The sequence below is a fragment of the Ursus americanus genome, chromosome 23 (assembly GCF_024610735.1).
Source record: "Ursus americanus isolate L20-20 chromosome 23, mUrsAme1.1.p, whole genome shotgun sequence".
NCBI lineage: Eukaryota > Metazoa > Chordata > Mammalia > Carnivora > Ursidae > Ursus > Ursus americanus.
Window position 1 is genome coordinate 35,990,549 of NC_142149.1, and position 16,853 is coordinate 36,007,401.

Below are 16,853 nucleotides of genomic sequence, written 5' to 3' on the forward strand. Positions count from 1 at the left end.
ATAGTAATCATGCTTCTTTAACTTAGCTGAGATGAAAGACTGTATACAATAAAATGGATGGTAAACGAAACAAAACACACGCACACTCTCTCTGAGCACACTGCTAAGGGAGAAAATGGGAGTTATTTCACAAGACCCTGATTTTACAGTGAAGACCTGCCCTTCTAGGAAAACAGCACAGAAGGGCTTTTTCCTTTCTTGGGGAACTCAAAGTAAATGATGGGGTAGTTTCTTTCCAAAAAAGACAAGACTGTTGGAGGAGAAGGTGGGTGGGAGAAGTGTCTACTTCATGGAGGAAGCCTGAAGTTTCCCACTCACAAAAATCTAGCTTGATAGGACCAAGTGCACGTGCGCACATACACACACACACACACACACACTCTCTCTCTCTCTCTCCCCCAGCTGCTTCAAGGGAGGGAACTAGTGGGGAAAACACCAAGAATTCTCAGTTCTGGGTGGTACTATTCCCTTGATGTATGCTAATGAAAACAGACTTGGCTGTTAAAATCAAGGAATGCAGTCACAGGCTTTTCTCAGCTAAACGGCTGAAATGCCCCCTCAAGTCTCCTGTTCAGCTTCCTCAGAGTTATTCAATATTGAATGGTATTCTCTTCCGTCCCTTCAAAACAGCCTACAGAAGCTTCAAAGATAACGGAAGAATAAGATATTGTCCCTGTCCCAAGGGCTTTTATTTTACAGCAGGTGATGACAGGCGGCATCCTATTGGGAGATCACACTTCGCAACAGCAAACACATGTCCGGTGCCTGCGGTGTAGTCTTTGTTGTTCAAGGCAATCACTCCTGCTCTAAAAATAGTGCCAGGATTTTAATTTTAGTCCGGTATGGTCCTGAAGGAGTTTTCCAAACTACAGTCCCCTTGCAGTCTTCCAAAGGTGTGCCCCAGTTTTGCCTCACCTTTCTCAGCAGGGTCTTCGGGGCATACAATGCTGCTAAAAAGAACGGCTCGTGTGTCTAGGACTCTGAGAGCCTTAGGTCATGAACTCTACTAGCAGGAAAGGCGGCCTTCTTGAAATGGGCTGTAGAGACAACCGTCTCAGCAGCTTGTTAGAGCACCACCCGCACAGAAATGCGAGATAAGCACCGTGAGTCAGGCAGCACACACCCGGGGAAGTCTGCAGCGCTCCTTACAGAAGCTCTTCCAAGGAGGTAACCGGCACTTCTTTACCGACTGCTTGTTTTGGCTATCTGGGGTCTGAAGCGCCTCCTCCAGGTCTTTCCATGGTGCTAAGAAAAAATGAAAGGGCTCTTACCTCCCTCCTCGAACCCATCTCATCTATCTGGAGAAAGGACTCACCGTATAATTTGGGTTTCCTGGCTGGATACGTAGCTCAGCCAAAATCCAAATACCATTCGTGAGCTTCAGGGACTGGTACAGCATGTCCTGCCCTTCCACATTCCTCTTGGCAATCGTATAAACATTGTTGTTTTGCAATTTGCTGGAAACAGTGTCTAGGAATACAGATTCAGAATTCAACACCTTCAGTTAAAAAGTCTAACAAACACACTTTTCTGACATCCTTAGGAGCCACGTGTACACAGTCTCCTGAGAAGTACCGTCACAGAGACACATGTGCACATTCCAGAAAGCCCTTCTCCCACAATAGCACAGGGTGAGGAAGAGGCTCTTGAAGTGCCTAACAGATCCCAGGACAGAAAACAGAATAAGGTGCAACTAAACACTAGTGTAAACATTACCTGTGGAGATTATGGTGGATCAGCAGAGTTGGTAATCTTAAACTAGGTGCTAGACAGATAAAATGCTCCGAAGAGGACAAAGACAGCAATGCGTGTATGGGTGGTGCCGGTGACTGCCATGTTGCTATTCATCTCTGGGACCCTGATCCCAGAGCTACAGGCACACACAGACTGATGGTGAAATCCACACTTACTCCCCAAGTCGCTACTACTTCACCGTGAGCCGGCCTGACCTCAACTGCCAGGATCAGAAAAGGGCAAAGAGTTGCAGAAATCCTGCAAGTCAAATGTATTAACCTGGATGCTTAAGAATTTTTTTTTTAAGCAGGTAAATGGTTTCTCAAGCCTAGGGAATATCATGACTCCAGTGAATAAAGAAAAGTCCAACCAAAGACTCTGAGAAAGACTGAAGTTGTGTTCACATGACTGCCCCCAGGCTCTATACACCCCGAGCTGGGGCTGCTAGTCACAGCAGAGGCCTCCGGAGTCACCAACCCAGCTGAGAACAGGTTGGTGTCTGGGGTCCTCCCTGTGACTACCACATTAAAGAGACGTGAAAGTCTGGAATGAAAGCTCATTTCGCTCTCCTTGTTCTCTCACTGCTAAGAGGAGAGATGCTGAAGCATCAGAGAAAGAAACTTGAAGAATAGAGCCGATAAACCCTGCTTCTTTGTCGATAGTTTAGGATGCTCATTTCTGATGAGAATTCTAAATTACTCCTGCTGACTTCAGGAATTCTCCACATAAAAATCCGTCCTATTCTGTCATGTTCTCTAGGAAAAGGCCACAACGATGGCTGGCCTCACTGCTCTCCTAGAGAAGAAGCTCTCTGAGCCCAGGATCCTGGAGTTTTTCATCGCTCTGCTTCCCACGGGAGCTGGGACACAAGGGGTACTGGCCACCAACGCCTGTGAAGAAGCCTCGGACTCCGGCGCTGGAGCCACCGAGAGAGGTGCGCTGCCACAGGCACTGGAAACCATGTGCCGGCGTGCGGGCCATCTTACAAGCAGTTCTTGCTCTCCTGTCTGTTCAAACCAATGAGAGCTCAGGGGAGGAGGCACGAAAGCCCAGTCACTAAACATCTGCACCACATCTAGTCGTTAGCTGACTCTTCCCCTTCTCCCTCCCAGGTTTTCACTAACACCAAGCAGAGCAGCTGTAGCCGAAGAACCGGCTGCCTCTGAGGAGCTAAAGTCTATCTCAGGGTCCTCACAGGCAGTACTGTTGGAGGAGGGGGCCTCCACGTGCTTTTTAAGCCCTTCTCAGGGGTTCGGCAGTTCTGCCACCCTGGTTCCCAGAATGAAGGGCTCTTGCAGCTTGCCGGAGTTGCTAGGCAACGCCACCAGCTGGAGCTTGGCTAATGCGTTTTGACAGGAATGTCTTGTTTTAAGACATGGGGGGATTGTTTTAAGTTGTAAAAGCCATTCCTAACTTTCAAGACTCTTGCCCATTTCCGAGGACACAGAACACACACACGGGAGCCTTTACTGAAGAGCCACCTTGTTGCACAGACACATTCTAGACGGTGTATATAGCGAAGCCCAGGTTCCTACAGACTTCTCCTTGTTTCACCACTTACAGGCTAAGAAATGGAAGCACACACACACCCAGCCTTCCAAAATTAGAAAACGTGGCAAACAGCAGGCAGAATAAACAAGCTGAATGAAGGTAAACTTTAATACATTTAGGAAACATTCTGGCCAGAGACCTGGCTCTGCTCCTACTGAATGGCTGTACAGGATTTCTACCAGAAGACTAAATGAAGGGAGGGCTCTAGAACATAAGTATGTGTGAGTCAATTTTTGTAAATCTTAGATATTAGGTTTGAGCTTGAGAATGCAGAGATGAAAGGGTAATCAGACCATGCTAAATGTTCTTGTTAAGAACAGCGATGGGAACCAGATGTAAGGAGGCTTCCCAGCCACACTGGGATACACTTTTTTTTTAAGTTTATTTATTTATTTTTTAGTAATCTTTAGTAATCGAGCCCCAATGTGGGGCTCGAACTCACGACCCTAAGATCAAGAATCACATGCTCGTCCGACTGAGCCAGCCAAGTCCCTCTTGACTGGGATACATTTCTTGACAAGATATCATAGTTTTTCCTTTTACACGCCTGAACTCCTGGGAAATCAGACGTAATCTTACCACCGCTGTGAGAATCTGAGACTGAGAAGGAAATGTAAAGACACGGAGATCTGCCTCAAAGGACAGAGTAAAAAAAAGATGTGAAATAGGTTCATATTTGCTTCCAGATGTGATTTCTTCTGGTTCATTTGTCTTCTTTCCCAAAGTTGGCTCTTTGAGTCTGGGGCCTAAACTCTGAGGAGGTGTGGATGTGGTCTTCATCTTCCTACTTTAGCTGAGGTCACACTTCTTCCAGAAGCAGTAAGAGGGAGGATGATATTCATATTAGACGGCAGAAATGGGAAATTTGCACTTGGGGCCAAACAAGTTCAAAACTACTATGACTGCTGAAAACAACACTTTTTACTGCTTGAGCAACCAAACTACATTTAAGTGCTGGCCAGCGAAGCATTTCATTTATGAAATGTTCCACAAGATAGGGAGGACTGCAGCAAAACAGAGAAACAGAACACACCCCTACCTAAGTCCCCATACCAGAAGAAAGATCTGTCCCTCACTGTAGTGCCTAACTAGTGCTTATAGACACAACATACCACTAAGCTTTTCAGAATAAATAATTTATAAAAACAGGCTTGTACACTGCTTGCCAGAAAGATTTCTTTCTAGAGCTGCAACTAGTTCTTGTATTAAGACATACACCAACCCCAAACATAGCTATCACGGTGAGCTGCAAAACAGATTCATGCAGAACTCTTGACACCAACAGAGATGACAAGTGCTAGGAAGCTGGGAGGCCCATACGTTGGTGCTTTCAGGATTTAACATTTTCTAGTATTTACACAACTAGTCGTCCCACAAGCACCCCTATCACACATAGATTTCTACTAAGATCTGATTAATCAGTAAGGCTTGGGAAGAGGGCCTCCTGTTTCTTCTCTAGAAAGACATGGAAGAGCAAACGTAAAGGTGGAAGGCTGGGTTGGTAAAGTCCTTAGAGCCTGTGACTTCTTATAGCCCTCCGAGTGCTAGTTCCATCTGTCAATGTCTACTCTGCCACAGAAAAGCTATTTAAAGTGTTGGTGCTATTGTGATTAGGGCAGATCAGCTGGAAAGGATGGTATTTTTAGCTCCCAGCTAGACCCAGGGTGCTGAATCAGAAGGCACTAAACCTGGAAATGTACTGTAATAGAGTCCTCAGGGCTGGAAGGAAATGGAAAGGCCAGGCCACTCCACAGCTTGGGATGGATGCAGAGGAAAAGCTAGAAAAGATGAGTTGCAGGAAGTGGTCTTGCAAGATTAGCAGTGATTTCGTGTGGGAAAATGATGGCCCTGGGCTCCCAGAGAAAACAAAAGTGCCGCTGTCCCTTTCACTCCATGTGTGGCATGGCCATAAAGCGGTGTGTCACTGAGAAACTGGTTCACTGGTATGTGGAGCACCCAAGACAGTGAGGCACTGGCATGAAGCCATGGCAGAACTGATCAAAACTGAGTTGGCTCTGAGAAACTGTGCCAGGCTATGGCAGAGGACACAGCCCTGCTGGGAGAAAGGCCAGACACCTCCTCTTTGGCAAGATCGTAAGTGTACACCAAGGTGCAATAAGGGTTCAGAACTCCAATCTGGAAGCAGGGGGGTCTTTTCTATTATTTTGGGAGGCCAGACTAAAACCCTCAGTCTTCCAAACATTTTTTCCCCTTCTTTTTCTTTTTGAAAAAGCATTTCCCTTTCATACTGGACAGTCTGAAACCAAACCTTCTTTCCAATTATTCTGGCCTTTTTTTGGTTCTGTATAGGTCAGTGTTTCCCAGATCAGGCTCAAGGAACAGTGGTGTTGGGGCGCCTGGCTGGCTCAGTCAGTGGAGCATGCGACTCTTGATCTCAGGGTTGTGAGTCTGAGCCCCACGTTGGGTGTAGGAATTATTTAAAAAGAAAACCTTAATAAAAAAAGGAACACTGGTGTTCCACAAGATGTAAATAATAAGCATTTTGTGATTTTTAAATTCCATGGTCCATAAATTCAGTTCACATTGAGTACAACAGGCTTCCTCAACGGGGAACGCACTTCCTCGGCAGACTCCTCAGCTTTTATGTGCGCTCACGTGCAATGGCAACTTCTAGCAGAGGCCCATCTCACACTGCATTTTCCAGCTTTAACTGACACAGAACCCCCTTTAATTCTCTGAGGGACAAGTGTTCTCAGGAGAGCAATACACAAAACATTGCCATAGGACCGACTACCACAAGAGTGACTAAAATGAAGAGTCTCTTCCAAGCTGGGTCCGGAAGCTGCCTCTCTAACAGGATCTGCTCTGGTTCCCACCGTGAGCCACTCTGGATTCTGCACCTGACAGCTTCCCGAAGCACAGCTTATACCATGGAAGGCTACCCAAGCTCCTACACTCGTGAGATGAGGTTTGTGGTAACTGACCGTGAGCCTCAGAGAGGACAGATAACACTGTCATCTACAGAGAATATGGCACCAAAAGCAGCTCAATTTGAGTATGATTTTTTGGTGAAAATGCAGCAAAACCGTAGGTTTTGTTTAATAAACATAACCAGTCAGGGTGAGAAACCTAGACCAAGAATATGTTAGAAAGAAGGCAGATGTGTGGTGTTTCTGAAGAGAATCAACTTAGTTATTACAATGGAAATTATAGAAGACTATCTCCTCAGACACCTCCCCAAAGGCTCAGGAGAAGCCCCGTAAGAGATCTGTCTGAACACAGAGGATGAATACATCACAGACCCCCAAAGGACGAAAGTGAAAAAGAAAAGGTTGGAATGAGAGGACCGTGAGTTTCTCCCCCTTCTCTGTAGTCCCATACTGCCTCTTCCTCCCAGTGTCATGCTCTAGCGACACTGGGACAGCACTAAGCCAAAAACCCACCAACACACAAGGAGGAAACAGATAAAAGAAAGAGAAAGTACTGACTAAGCACCAAGGCTCATTTTCATTCAAACTCAGAAAGCCTTGCACTAGTCTCAAAAAAGAGCGACTGGGACCAAGGCAGCATAATGTGGAGCTCAGAGCCCCTTCCATTCCTGAGAAAACTTTGTGAAACAAGCCCTATCACTCTCAAGCCCTAGGGACTGATAGCTACTCTTTCTCCTCTTGGGTTACTGCTTTGTCGTTCTATTATAGTAATACAATGAACTACAGAAGGGTCTGGGCTTTTTAATGATGATTAAAGAGGTTAGTTATCATCCTATGAAAGCTGATACAAGGCAAGTAAAAAAAAAAAAAGGCTAATTTAATCAACTATGAGGTATTTTTGTTTAGTAACAAACACAAGATTCTACCTAAGGATCTCAGAGAGTCACCTTTCTTCAGTACCACGGTTGATACAGAAGGAGAGTCCTTTTAATTCCTGGGAGGGTGTACACCCTCAACTGGCCCTTCCGTCACCTGAGGCGCACAGGAGGACGTGCACGCAACACCACTAACACGGGCCTGACTACTGAAGAACTGGGTGGATGGACCCACTCTAGATTGTTTCTGAGATCTTTTAGCTTGGAAGTAATCTAGTACCTGTATCAAAACACCTCAAGTTTTTAAAGAGAAATTAACAAATCAAATACCCACCATACACCCACCAGAAACAGGCAGATGCGGAAAGAAGACAAAATTTTCAAATACCTAATAAGATGCACATGAAATTCAGTCATTACTCACCAGCATTTAAATGACATTCCTTAATCTGAAACTGAAGTTCATTTTCATTGGGAATATCCTTCCACGTGGCGAGGAAGACCTGGCGCTCTGTATGGGGAAGCAGAGGGAAAAGAAGCGTGTGCACAGTCTGTCGATATTCTGATTTCCGGTGCCTTACACCATTTCTCTTTTGGAGTGCTGGCTGTTACAATACATCCAGGAACGGCCTGGAACTGGAGCCGATTCTTAGCCAAGCAGAGGTGCTACACTCCACATCAATTAATCTCGTACCAGCAGCACTAAGATACACCGGAAGAAGCTGACATCTAAGGTTTAGTCTTGGCTCCACTGTTTTCCTATTTCATGACTTTGGCAAAGTCTTGCGACTTTCTGATCCTTAATTTCATCATATATAATTACGTCTGTCCTGCCTACCCAAAGAGCCACTATAAGAATCAAATCAATTAAGCGCCAACACACTTAATATGTACCAGTCTAAGTGAGTTTTATTAGATGGTGGTTTCATAAGTAAGGGAAGAGAGAAATGTCAACAACCACATGGGGAGTATTAATGTTTACTACAAATTATTGAATTCTTATTTTGAGACAGTAAGAACTTAATATAGGGCTGGCTCAGTGCTCAATTTGCATACATTAGCTCATCCAGCTTTTACAATAACTATTTCTGCTTTGCAAACTTGGAAGCGGAGACTCAGAAAAGTTAAGCACCTTGTCACAATCACACAGCGAATACACAGCCAATGTGAGATTCAAATCCACATCTCCTTGTCACCAAACCACTTACTCTGTGCTGTAGTGACTGGATTATTCAGATAACTGGCAATGTGATATAGAGACCAACAGCAAGGCAAGATCAACTGTGACTCAGGAGAATAAATATGATTAGCAAGTATTAGACCTTTAAAACAGCCTTATCCCCCCCTTTTTTTTAATTAATTTCAAAAGAACTTGTACTTCTGGGCTATGCTCCGCCTGACATTCAGAGGAAGGGCAAAGGTATATTTGGCAGAAGCACAGGAGACCATACTTACCCATTTTGCCATCTTCTACAAAAAGCACATTGAGTGGGATGAGGCAGCTGAAGTAAAAGACATCAATATTGTTTTTCACAGCCACCTGCCACGAAAGTAACAAGGGAAAAATAAGGACATCATAGGAAGCCAGGTAGGAGGGAAAGAGCGGTATGTGTCTAGAAATATATCACTCTATTTCCTTCCTCTTTTAGACAGTGCAGGACTTCCCAGATCAAGACCTACCAGCCCGTGCGCTGCAAAGCACATCGTCACTCATTCCACTGTCGGAGGACTGTGAGAACCTGCAACTCTACTTCTTTCCGGGAGGAGCCCCCAGAAGGATAAACTGAAAGCACAAGTTCTGCACCCAGAATAACCCATTCAGTTACTGTTTGTTTCTATGGTTATTAATAGCAGCTCCTGTTACCACTTACTAAGTACTATTAATGGTATTACTTCTAATTCTCATTATTACCATCCCAAGGTAGGTGTCACTCCCCTCTCATTTTGTAGACGAGGAACGGACGTTCAGAAAGATTAAGTAACAACCAGGGTCACATTGCTAGTGCACAGAAGAAACAGAATCAAATGCAAATTTGACTCTAAATCTTTTATTTCTTCCTCTTTCCAAAGTAAATGGTGCCATAGAGCGCCCCCCCCACCCCCGCTTTCCTACTTACAAGTTTTAAAGTTGTTTCTTTTATAAAATCTTATTTCTTAAGTCCTACGGTTGGAAAAAGCTTGCTGGGTCAACCACTGTTAAATCTGACGACTAGAAGAAGGAAGAGCCGCAGCGAAGAAATGCGTTTTCTCCTCACAATATGAGCTTCTGATTTAGGTAGGCTGCGATTCTACCACAGCCCCTTCAGTCCAGAGCATGCTGTTTGTAGTTCTAAAAAGCTACACTAAGTACTTTTATTCATGGGTGACAGTGGTTGGTGTATATACTCAGAGACAGGCAGGTTCCACTGCACCAGATTACAAAAACCACATACTGTAAGAAGGGAAAGGAGGAGGAGGAGGAGAACTGCTCTAAACCACCACTTCCCACTGGTATCTGTCACTAATAACTCTCCCATCTATGCTCTTGGCACCACTGGAAAACATTTCTCTGGGCAAGTCCTATCATCGGTAACCATGCCTATTTCTCTTTCATTTTGCTCTAAGCAAATAGAGTAAAAAAGTGCTATCCCCCCCGTCCCTTCGGGGCCAATGTCCACACTTCAACAGCATATCTAGCTCTTTTTCAAAACTTTGGCTATGGGATCCAAATACCTTTTTTTCAAGTTCTTCCAGTTCTTTTGTGCTTATTATCAACTCATCTCCCCCAGCTTCAATAGTACCTTTATTTTCTCTCCATAATGTGCTTATGTCTACTTGACACCATCTTTCTCTTCTCTCTCTCCCAGAAGAGCCCATCAAATTACTTTCTTCATAACTTGTGCTTTTCAATTACCAATCCCCTAGCAGTTTCTGGCCTCTGTCCCATAATCTGATGCCCAAAATGCGGAGACAGCAGGATTCTCAAAAAGCTCGAGTCTAGTAAATATAAGCAGAGTAACTAAGCCCTGGAAAGAGGTCCTCAAACAACCTTTTAGATGTACCAGAGCACCACTTGGAAAGATTTATATCAGTTGTGGGCTGCTGGGAAAGAGGTATTTTCTAATTCATCTGGTACTCAGCAATGAGAGAAGAACTCTTACTTCAAATAAGGGCACCAAGAAGATCCTGAGGTAGTGCCAGGCTCTGTAAAGGGCATTTAGAAGGGAAAACTGGGCGGTATAGGTGAGCCTGTCTGGGTTATAGAAAGGTCTCATGTGAAATGCAAGTGATTGTCATTACTATCATCTTTGAATAAAAAGCAGTCCTATTTCACAATGTGCCATTCATTCAAACGCTCATTAAGGTTTACTATGTCCCGAGCATTTGAGATACACTGAAGAATACAGAAAATATCATCTTTGTCCTCCAAGGGATCATACTAGTGATTCTTTTTAAGATTGTATTTATTTATTTGAGAGAGAGAGAGAGAGAAGGAGCAGAGGGAGAGAGAGAAACAGACTCCCCGCTGAGCGGGGATACTGCTGCGGGGCTCAATCCCAGGACCCTGGGATCATGATGCCGAAAGCAGACACTTAACTGACTGAGCCACCCAGGCACCCCTATTCTAGTGCTTATTAACAAAGACATATTAGAATCATCTGAAGAGATTTTTCAAAACAGATGCCGGGGCCTCATCCCATGTAATTAACAATCTAAATCTGGGACCTGGTGTATGTATTTTGGAAAAAGTCCCAAGAAAGATCACCCAGATAAGCAATTAACTTAGAACAATGTCAGCTAAGAAGTCTGAATAGGTTTGTAAATATCTTGTCCTTCTGGGGGAATCCTTCTAATTGGAGCTCTTTAACAATGGGAAGACATGAAAAACTCCTCTATGTCAGTAGTGCTAAACCATCCCGCCCCGGGATCCTTTTGACAAATAGAAGTCACAGCCCCTCTTCCTGAAAAATGTTCATGCAACATTTCAACATACAATCAGGGGTTTCAGGACATCCTGAAGACTATCCCTGAACTTCTGCTCTAGAATAATTCTGAGAAGCTTTGACACCCAAATCAGAGGCAGCAGACACAGCGGCTTGGGAATCAGACCAGACCACCTAATTTCAAATTCTGACCCCGCCACGCTTACTAGCTATGTGACTTTGTGCAAGCAGTACTCAGCTCAGGGTCCTGTCTGCAGATGGAGACAACAGTACCGAACACACGGGCTGCTAGGAGAAGAGTGAGTGAACATCTGCAGCAAAACACAGAGAATGGTGCCTGGCTTACAGTAAGTAATAGAACAAGTGTTTGTGAAAGAAAAATTCCCTCCTTCACCATCTCTTTTACCTATTTATTCAGAATTTTTCATAATAAAAGATAACCATATTAGATGTAAGTGAAATCTTACACGTGCTCAAACGTAGTACTACCGCTATGCTAAAAAGGGACTGGACCAGAGGGAAAAAAAGCTTATTAGCAAACTGTTGGCTAATGACTCTTCTTGCTATTGTGTCCTTCGTAAAATACCTCTTTACAGGATCAACAGCACAGGTCACTCTGGGGGAGGCAGTTCCCTTCTTTTACAGTAGCTTTTCAAACTCTGTGTTTTGTAGCTCTCAAAGTTCTACTCTTGGCTAGAACTGCTTTCATTCCAGAATATATGGTTCTCCTGCATCTGGTCCCCGCCCACCTCTCCAGCCTAGTTCCTTAAGGTCGGCCATATCAAAATTACTTCTTGTTCCCCAAACACTGAAACTCACAGCTCTGTGCCTTCTTACATGTTGTTCTTTCTGCTTAATATATTCTCCCGAAGCTTCAGCTGTCTGAAAATACCTATTTAATCTTAAGATTTAGTTCAAGCTTAAGATTTCTCAGGAAAGCTCTATTCCCTCCCCACAGCACCCAGTGCATACACTTCCAGCACAAGATAAAATAACTGTTTACATCTGCCTCACTCACAATATCACGAGCTCTGAGTGCAGGGGCTCTCACTTTCCCTGGCATCCTAGTAACTTAATAAATATTTCTTGCATGAAATTAAGGGGAAGTTGTTGAGCAAATGGAATGAAACACTAGTTTCCCAAACCCTTTTCTACTTCTATCGTCATCTGTATGCATAACATAATCCCATTAACATCTCTCGTTAGGCAAATTGGTACTCAACGAGGCTGGGATGATAGATAAAAGCTATTTTTATTTCAACTCACTGAGCTAAAATAACATCTATATGCTAAGAATAACATAGGTAGTAAATCACAGCCCAAATACTAGATTCTCCAAGGATACGCCAATCACTCCTTAGGAGTTTAGGCCAAAAAGAATCAAGGGAAAAACACAGTATGAAGCCAGTTCAATTCCAATCTGGATGGCAGCTCTCTCAAATAGAACCTTAAAGAGTCAGTCTTAAAGAGTATAATATTGATTGCTTCAGAGTTTTCTTATTTTGAAATTTGCCATCCCAACAGGTACAGAATAGAAAGACATAATCCAGACACGCTGGAGAGTTATTTTCCGAGAGCTTTAAAATCAATGCCTAGCTTGCCTATGGGAAATCAATTATGACATATACCTACCAACTGCCTTAGTATCTTCACCTGGATAACTAATACCTCAAAATGAACATGTCCCAAACCAATTTCTTGATCTCCCCTCTCATCCCTAAACAGAACCTCCTGCTGTCTTTCCAAACTCAGTAAATAGAATAAGACAAAGCCTTCTAATAGTCCCCCTGCTTCTGCACCTGCCTCCTTCACCCCCCGTAACACTTAGCTTCCCCACTCTATTCTCAACACAGCAGCCAGAGGGATCTTAAAATGTGGGTCAGTTCATAAATACCTCTCTGCTCAAACCTCCAATGACTTCCCAGCTCACTCAGAATAAAAACCAAAGTTACAATCACCTATAATCTGATGCCTATTACCTCTCTGATGTTACATGCTGTGACTCTCTCCCTGCTAGCTCCATGGCAGCCACGGGGGCCTGCTGTTTTCCCTTGCATGTAACCGGTACTCTGCTATCTCGTGGCTTTGTGCGTTTGCTGTACCTTCTGTCTGCAATTCTCTCTCCAGAAATCTGCATGGCTCATTCCTGGCCTCCTTTAGGTTTTTGCTTAATCAAGTATTATCTTTCCACATAGGTCTTCCATGACCAACGTAATTATAGAATCACACCACCCAATCTCTAACCCCAAGACTGCCTATCCCAGTCTCCGCTTTATTTTTCCTCCATTGCCCTCATCTGACATACTATTTTACTCATTCGCTGGTTTACTGCCTGCCCCTGTGTCACACATACCCCACCCTCCAGTAGAATATAAATGCTATGAGAGAAGGGGTTTCTGTCTCTTGTTCACTACTCTCAGTTTCTAGAACAGTAACTGGTACAGAGTATCCAGTAAGAATACTGATTATAAAATATACTACTCAAAGTACCTGAAAACCATTCAGGTTTAGACAACATATAAACTCGATTTAAAGTTTCCAAAAGGACAGTACTTCAAGTTTTTTCTAGTGTACTTCCCTTAACAGAAGAGGAAAGTATGGACATATATACTGGGGTGGAAGTAGCAGGAACGGTCAGGATTAGGGGTATAATATGAAGTAGCCCACCATAAGAACAGAATTTCTTTGAAGTTCCATGCTATTCCATAATGCAACTTTATGTTTTAATATGAAAATGCGTCCATCCCTTTACCTTTGAGTAAAACTGATGCTCCAGGCAAAACGTGCCGTGTGTATTCTTTGCTTTAAGTACCTCCTAGCAGTGTGTTGAAAAACTGTGGCTCATGACCAAGTGATGCTTCTTAAAATTAATACAGTGGGTTGAAGCTGGTATAAGAAAAAAAATAGAGGGGCACCCGGCTGGTGCAGTTGGTTAAGCGTTGACTCCTGATGTCGGCTCAGGTTGTGATCTCAGGGTCGTGAAATTGAGCCCTGTGCCAGGCTCCGCGCTCAGTGGGGAGTCTGCTTAAGACTGTCTCTCGCTCTCAAGTAAATAGATCTTTTAAAAAATAAAATAGAATGGAAAATATCATAGTGCATCTCATGAAGGGTTGTGATGTTTCCCAAAACTGTTCCAGTGTCGTATTATGTGTGTATGTGTTTACCGTGTAAAATACATTTCTTCCTGTGAGTTTCCATCAAGAAAGTATAAAAGCCGTAACACACACCATGTTAAGGGCAAGCCGTGAGGAAATGGATTCAGTCGGCAAAAGAACAGAATGCACACCTCAGCTTCTGCTCGGAGGATGCCTAAAGCAGATCACAGATGGTACCAAAGAGCAGATGACCTAATCCTCTATTCCTTTGCTCTGTCACGTGCAACATGTGGCCATAACATGAACTTGCCTCTCAGGGACATCAACAGGAGGAGCGAACAGAAATGATTATGAGGCACTTGGAAAACACAAGAGCGGGCTATAAATGCTTAATAATAATAATGATTTTTAAAAGTTACTTTCAGTGGCTGCTGGGGAAAGTGCAGCCTGTCAGCTTCAGCCTGTAAGCAGCAATTAGCTTCCTTCCATAGCATCGGAAGCCTGCTGCAGTAGCTGCGGCCTCTTTATGGTGCACAGCTGGAGACGAACAGGCTAAATTAATATTCTAACCTTGTTCCAGTGTACTCACAAGTACTATAAAAAGGTACGAGATGAACTCAGTCTGAACCCTGGTAAACGCGGCCTCTCGCCAGAGATAACCGCAGGCGGCACTGCCACAGGAAAAACCCAGGCGAGTGGCACACAGCTCACCTCTGAGAGTGTTATCATCTACTCTTCCATGACGTCACGCGTGACCTTTCCAAGTCTCTGAAGAATATTTTTTTCTTTCATTCCTCCTCTCCATTTAGCTTTTGGAAAGATTATTTGCAGGCTGGTCCAAGCTAGGACCAGGCAGTGACGCCAACCATCTCCAGTTCTCTGAGGAATGATGATTCAGATGTGTTCTCAGCACCACACCACCTAGTCCACAGATCCTGGGGGAATGGCTCTGAGTGACAGGTTTTTAATGGCACACAACTGTGTGATGTATGTCATCTGAAACTCAAGCAGAAGGAGCTCTTTCTGCTAGCTGCTGGAGTTACCAGCTGTAGTTCTGCGTTCCTGGTCAATGCCACCTTTAGTATAAATATGGTGTTCCATTTCAAACCCCACTGACCAATAAACTGAGAATTCTCAGAAATTAAAGTTGAAAGGAGAAAAGAAATTACAGTGAAAAATATAGCAGAAATAATCATGAAACCTGCCACAGAAAGTGTCAATTTACTTTTCTTCTGATTAAATCTGAACTTGAACAGCATCTTTCTTCAGTTTCCTTCCAAGACGGAGATTCAAACAACAACCCTCTAACTATATATTCTTTCTTACTCCACCCAACAAATCAGATGGGATTACCTGGCCCTGAACAGCCCTCCAACAGCAGTAACAACCTGGTGTGTATTGTAGATAAAAGCCATACTTGTTCACTCTCAAAAGGTTAGGACTTTCTCATTGTTAAGAGTGCAAGGACAGTGGAACTCGTTACAGGGAAAACGTGACAGGTTCCCCATCTCCTGCTAAAAGCAGTGGCGCCATGTTTCTAGTTTTCTCTCGGGCAACAACATGCACTTCAGCATGGCTGAAGGTTCTGTGCTCAGACAGCTCTTAGAAGGGAAAGGAAAGCTCTGAACAGACCTCCAGATGAGCTCTTAAACTGTAAATCCTCTAGTAGCATATGTAATTACGAGGCTTTAGAACAGCAATGAGATCCTAAGAGCCAAGCTCTCTTAGTAGGCCCTGTTTTGAAAGGAAACCAGAAGAACCAGGACTCCTCCTGTGGTCCCCATCCGGTCAGATCTGCTTAATCTCAAGCTCAAAAAGCTTCCAAAGAGTTTACACCATGAATTAGAACAAATTAGAACACAGTCCAACTTAAATCTCGAGAACACCAAAGATGAAGATTGTAAAGTGGTACGGCTAGATGGTGGTTTAAAAGACTCTTGGATTAAACTGTCAAAATGTTCCCGTTTGGGCAGGAGTAAATCAGAATGATGAGTGTCCACTGAAAGAAGCCCAAGGCGCAGGAGCAGCGTTAGAGCTACTGGAATCAAACTGTGTAATTCTTTTGACACTTGAACCAGACCCTCAAGTACTGCTTTAAAAAAGAAACCCCTCTCCTTCAAAGCCATTTGGAAACAAGGTGGATAGGTCACAATGTTCACACAAGATGACCCGCGTGGAGGGCAGAAAAAGCAGCCTACCTGTGGCGGTCACTCAAGCCACAGGCAGCGCAGGTCAGGCTGAAAGCACGGCGCCAGCCTTGTGACAGCTCACGCCAGAGTGGATTTCAGCCTAGAGGGGTCTCGACCCTTTTACTCCTTACCTCTGAATTTATAAACAATCACACCCATTCCCACCAAAGCAAACTCTTCTGATAGCAAGTGCAAAAAATTCTGGAATTGGGAAGAGCCAGACCTTCAACTTTTAAAAATTTCTCTACCGTTCTCTTTCCCTTTAAAGGCGAAAGTTAGACTGTTTTGAGTATTTGAAAAAATTATTTTCTAGCAAAGAATGGAGCAATGAGATACAATAAATATCTACTGGCAAACGACAACTTTCGCTCTTCCTATTAAAATTTGTCTCCCTGGAGCTTTGTGTCTATCAGGATTATGAAAAAGGCTTCTTCCTGGTCTCACAGTAAAAGGAAATTGTTCAGCTCTAATTCCTATCAGGCATCCAAATGATGTTGGTTTTCTCCGAGGTTCTAAGACACTTACAGAGCACCCTTCAGCTTCCAAATTTACTCTGAAAATATCATCCAAAATAGCCTTAGGTAATTAGGGTAGA

At 43.8% G+C, this 16,853-nt stretch overlaps 1 protein-coding gene across 2 annotated transcripts in view; it reads right to left on the reverse strand.

The window, feature by feature from the left end:
- The window catches only part of AP2B1 (adaptor related protein complex 2 subunit beta 1), a 119,797-nt gene that overhangs the window by 5,707 nt on the left and 97,237 nt on the right, over positions 1-16,853 (reverse strand). For both annotated transcript variants that reach the window (XM_045773673.2, XM_045773672.2), the window contains 3 exons: positions 8,507-8,591; positions 7,476-7,562; positions 1,316-1,470 (listed from right to left, as the gene is read on the reverse strand). In XM_045773673.2, the coding sequence (XP_045629629.1) occupies positions 1,316-1,470; positions 7,476-7,562; positions 8,507-8,591 (327 nt within the window). The remainder of the gene's footprint in view (positions 1-1,315; positions 1,471-7,475; positions 7,563-8,506; positions 8,592-16,853) is intronic.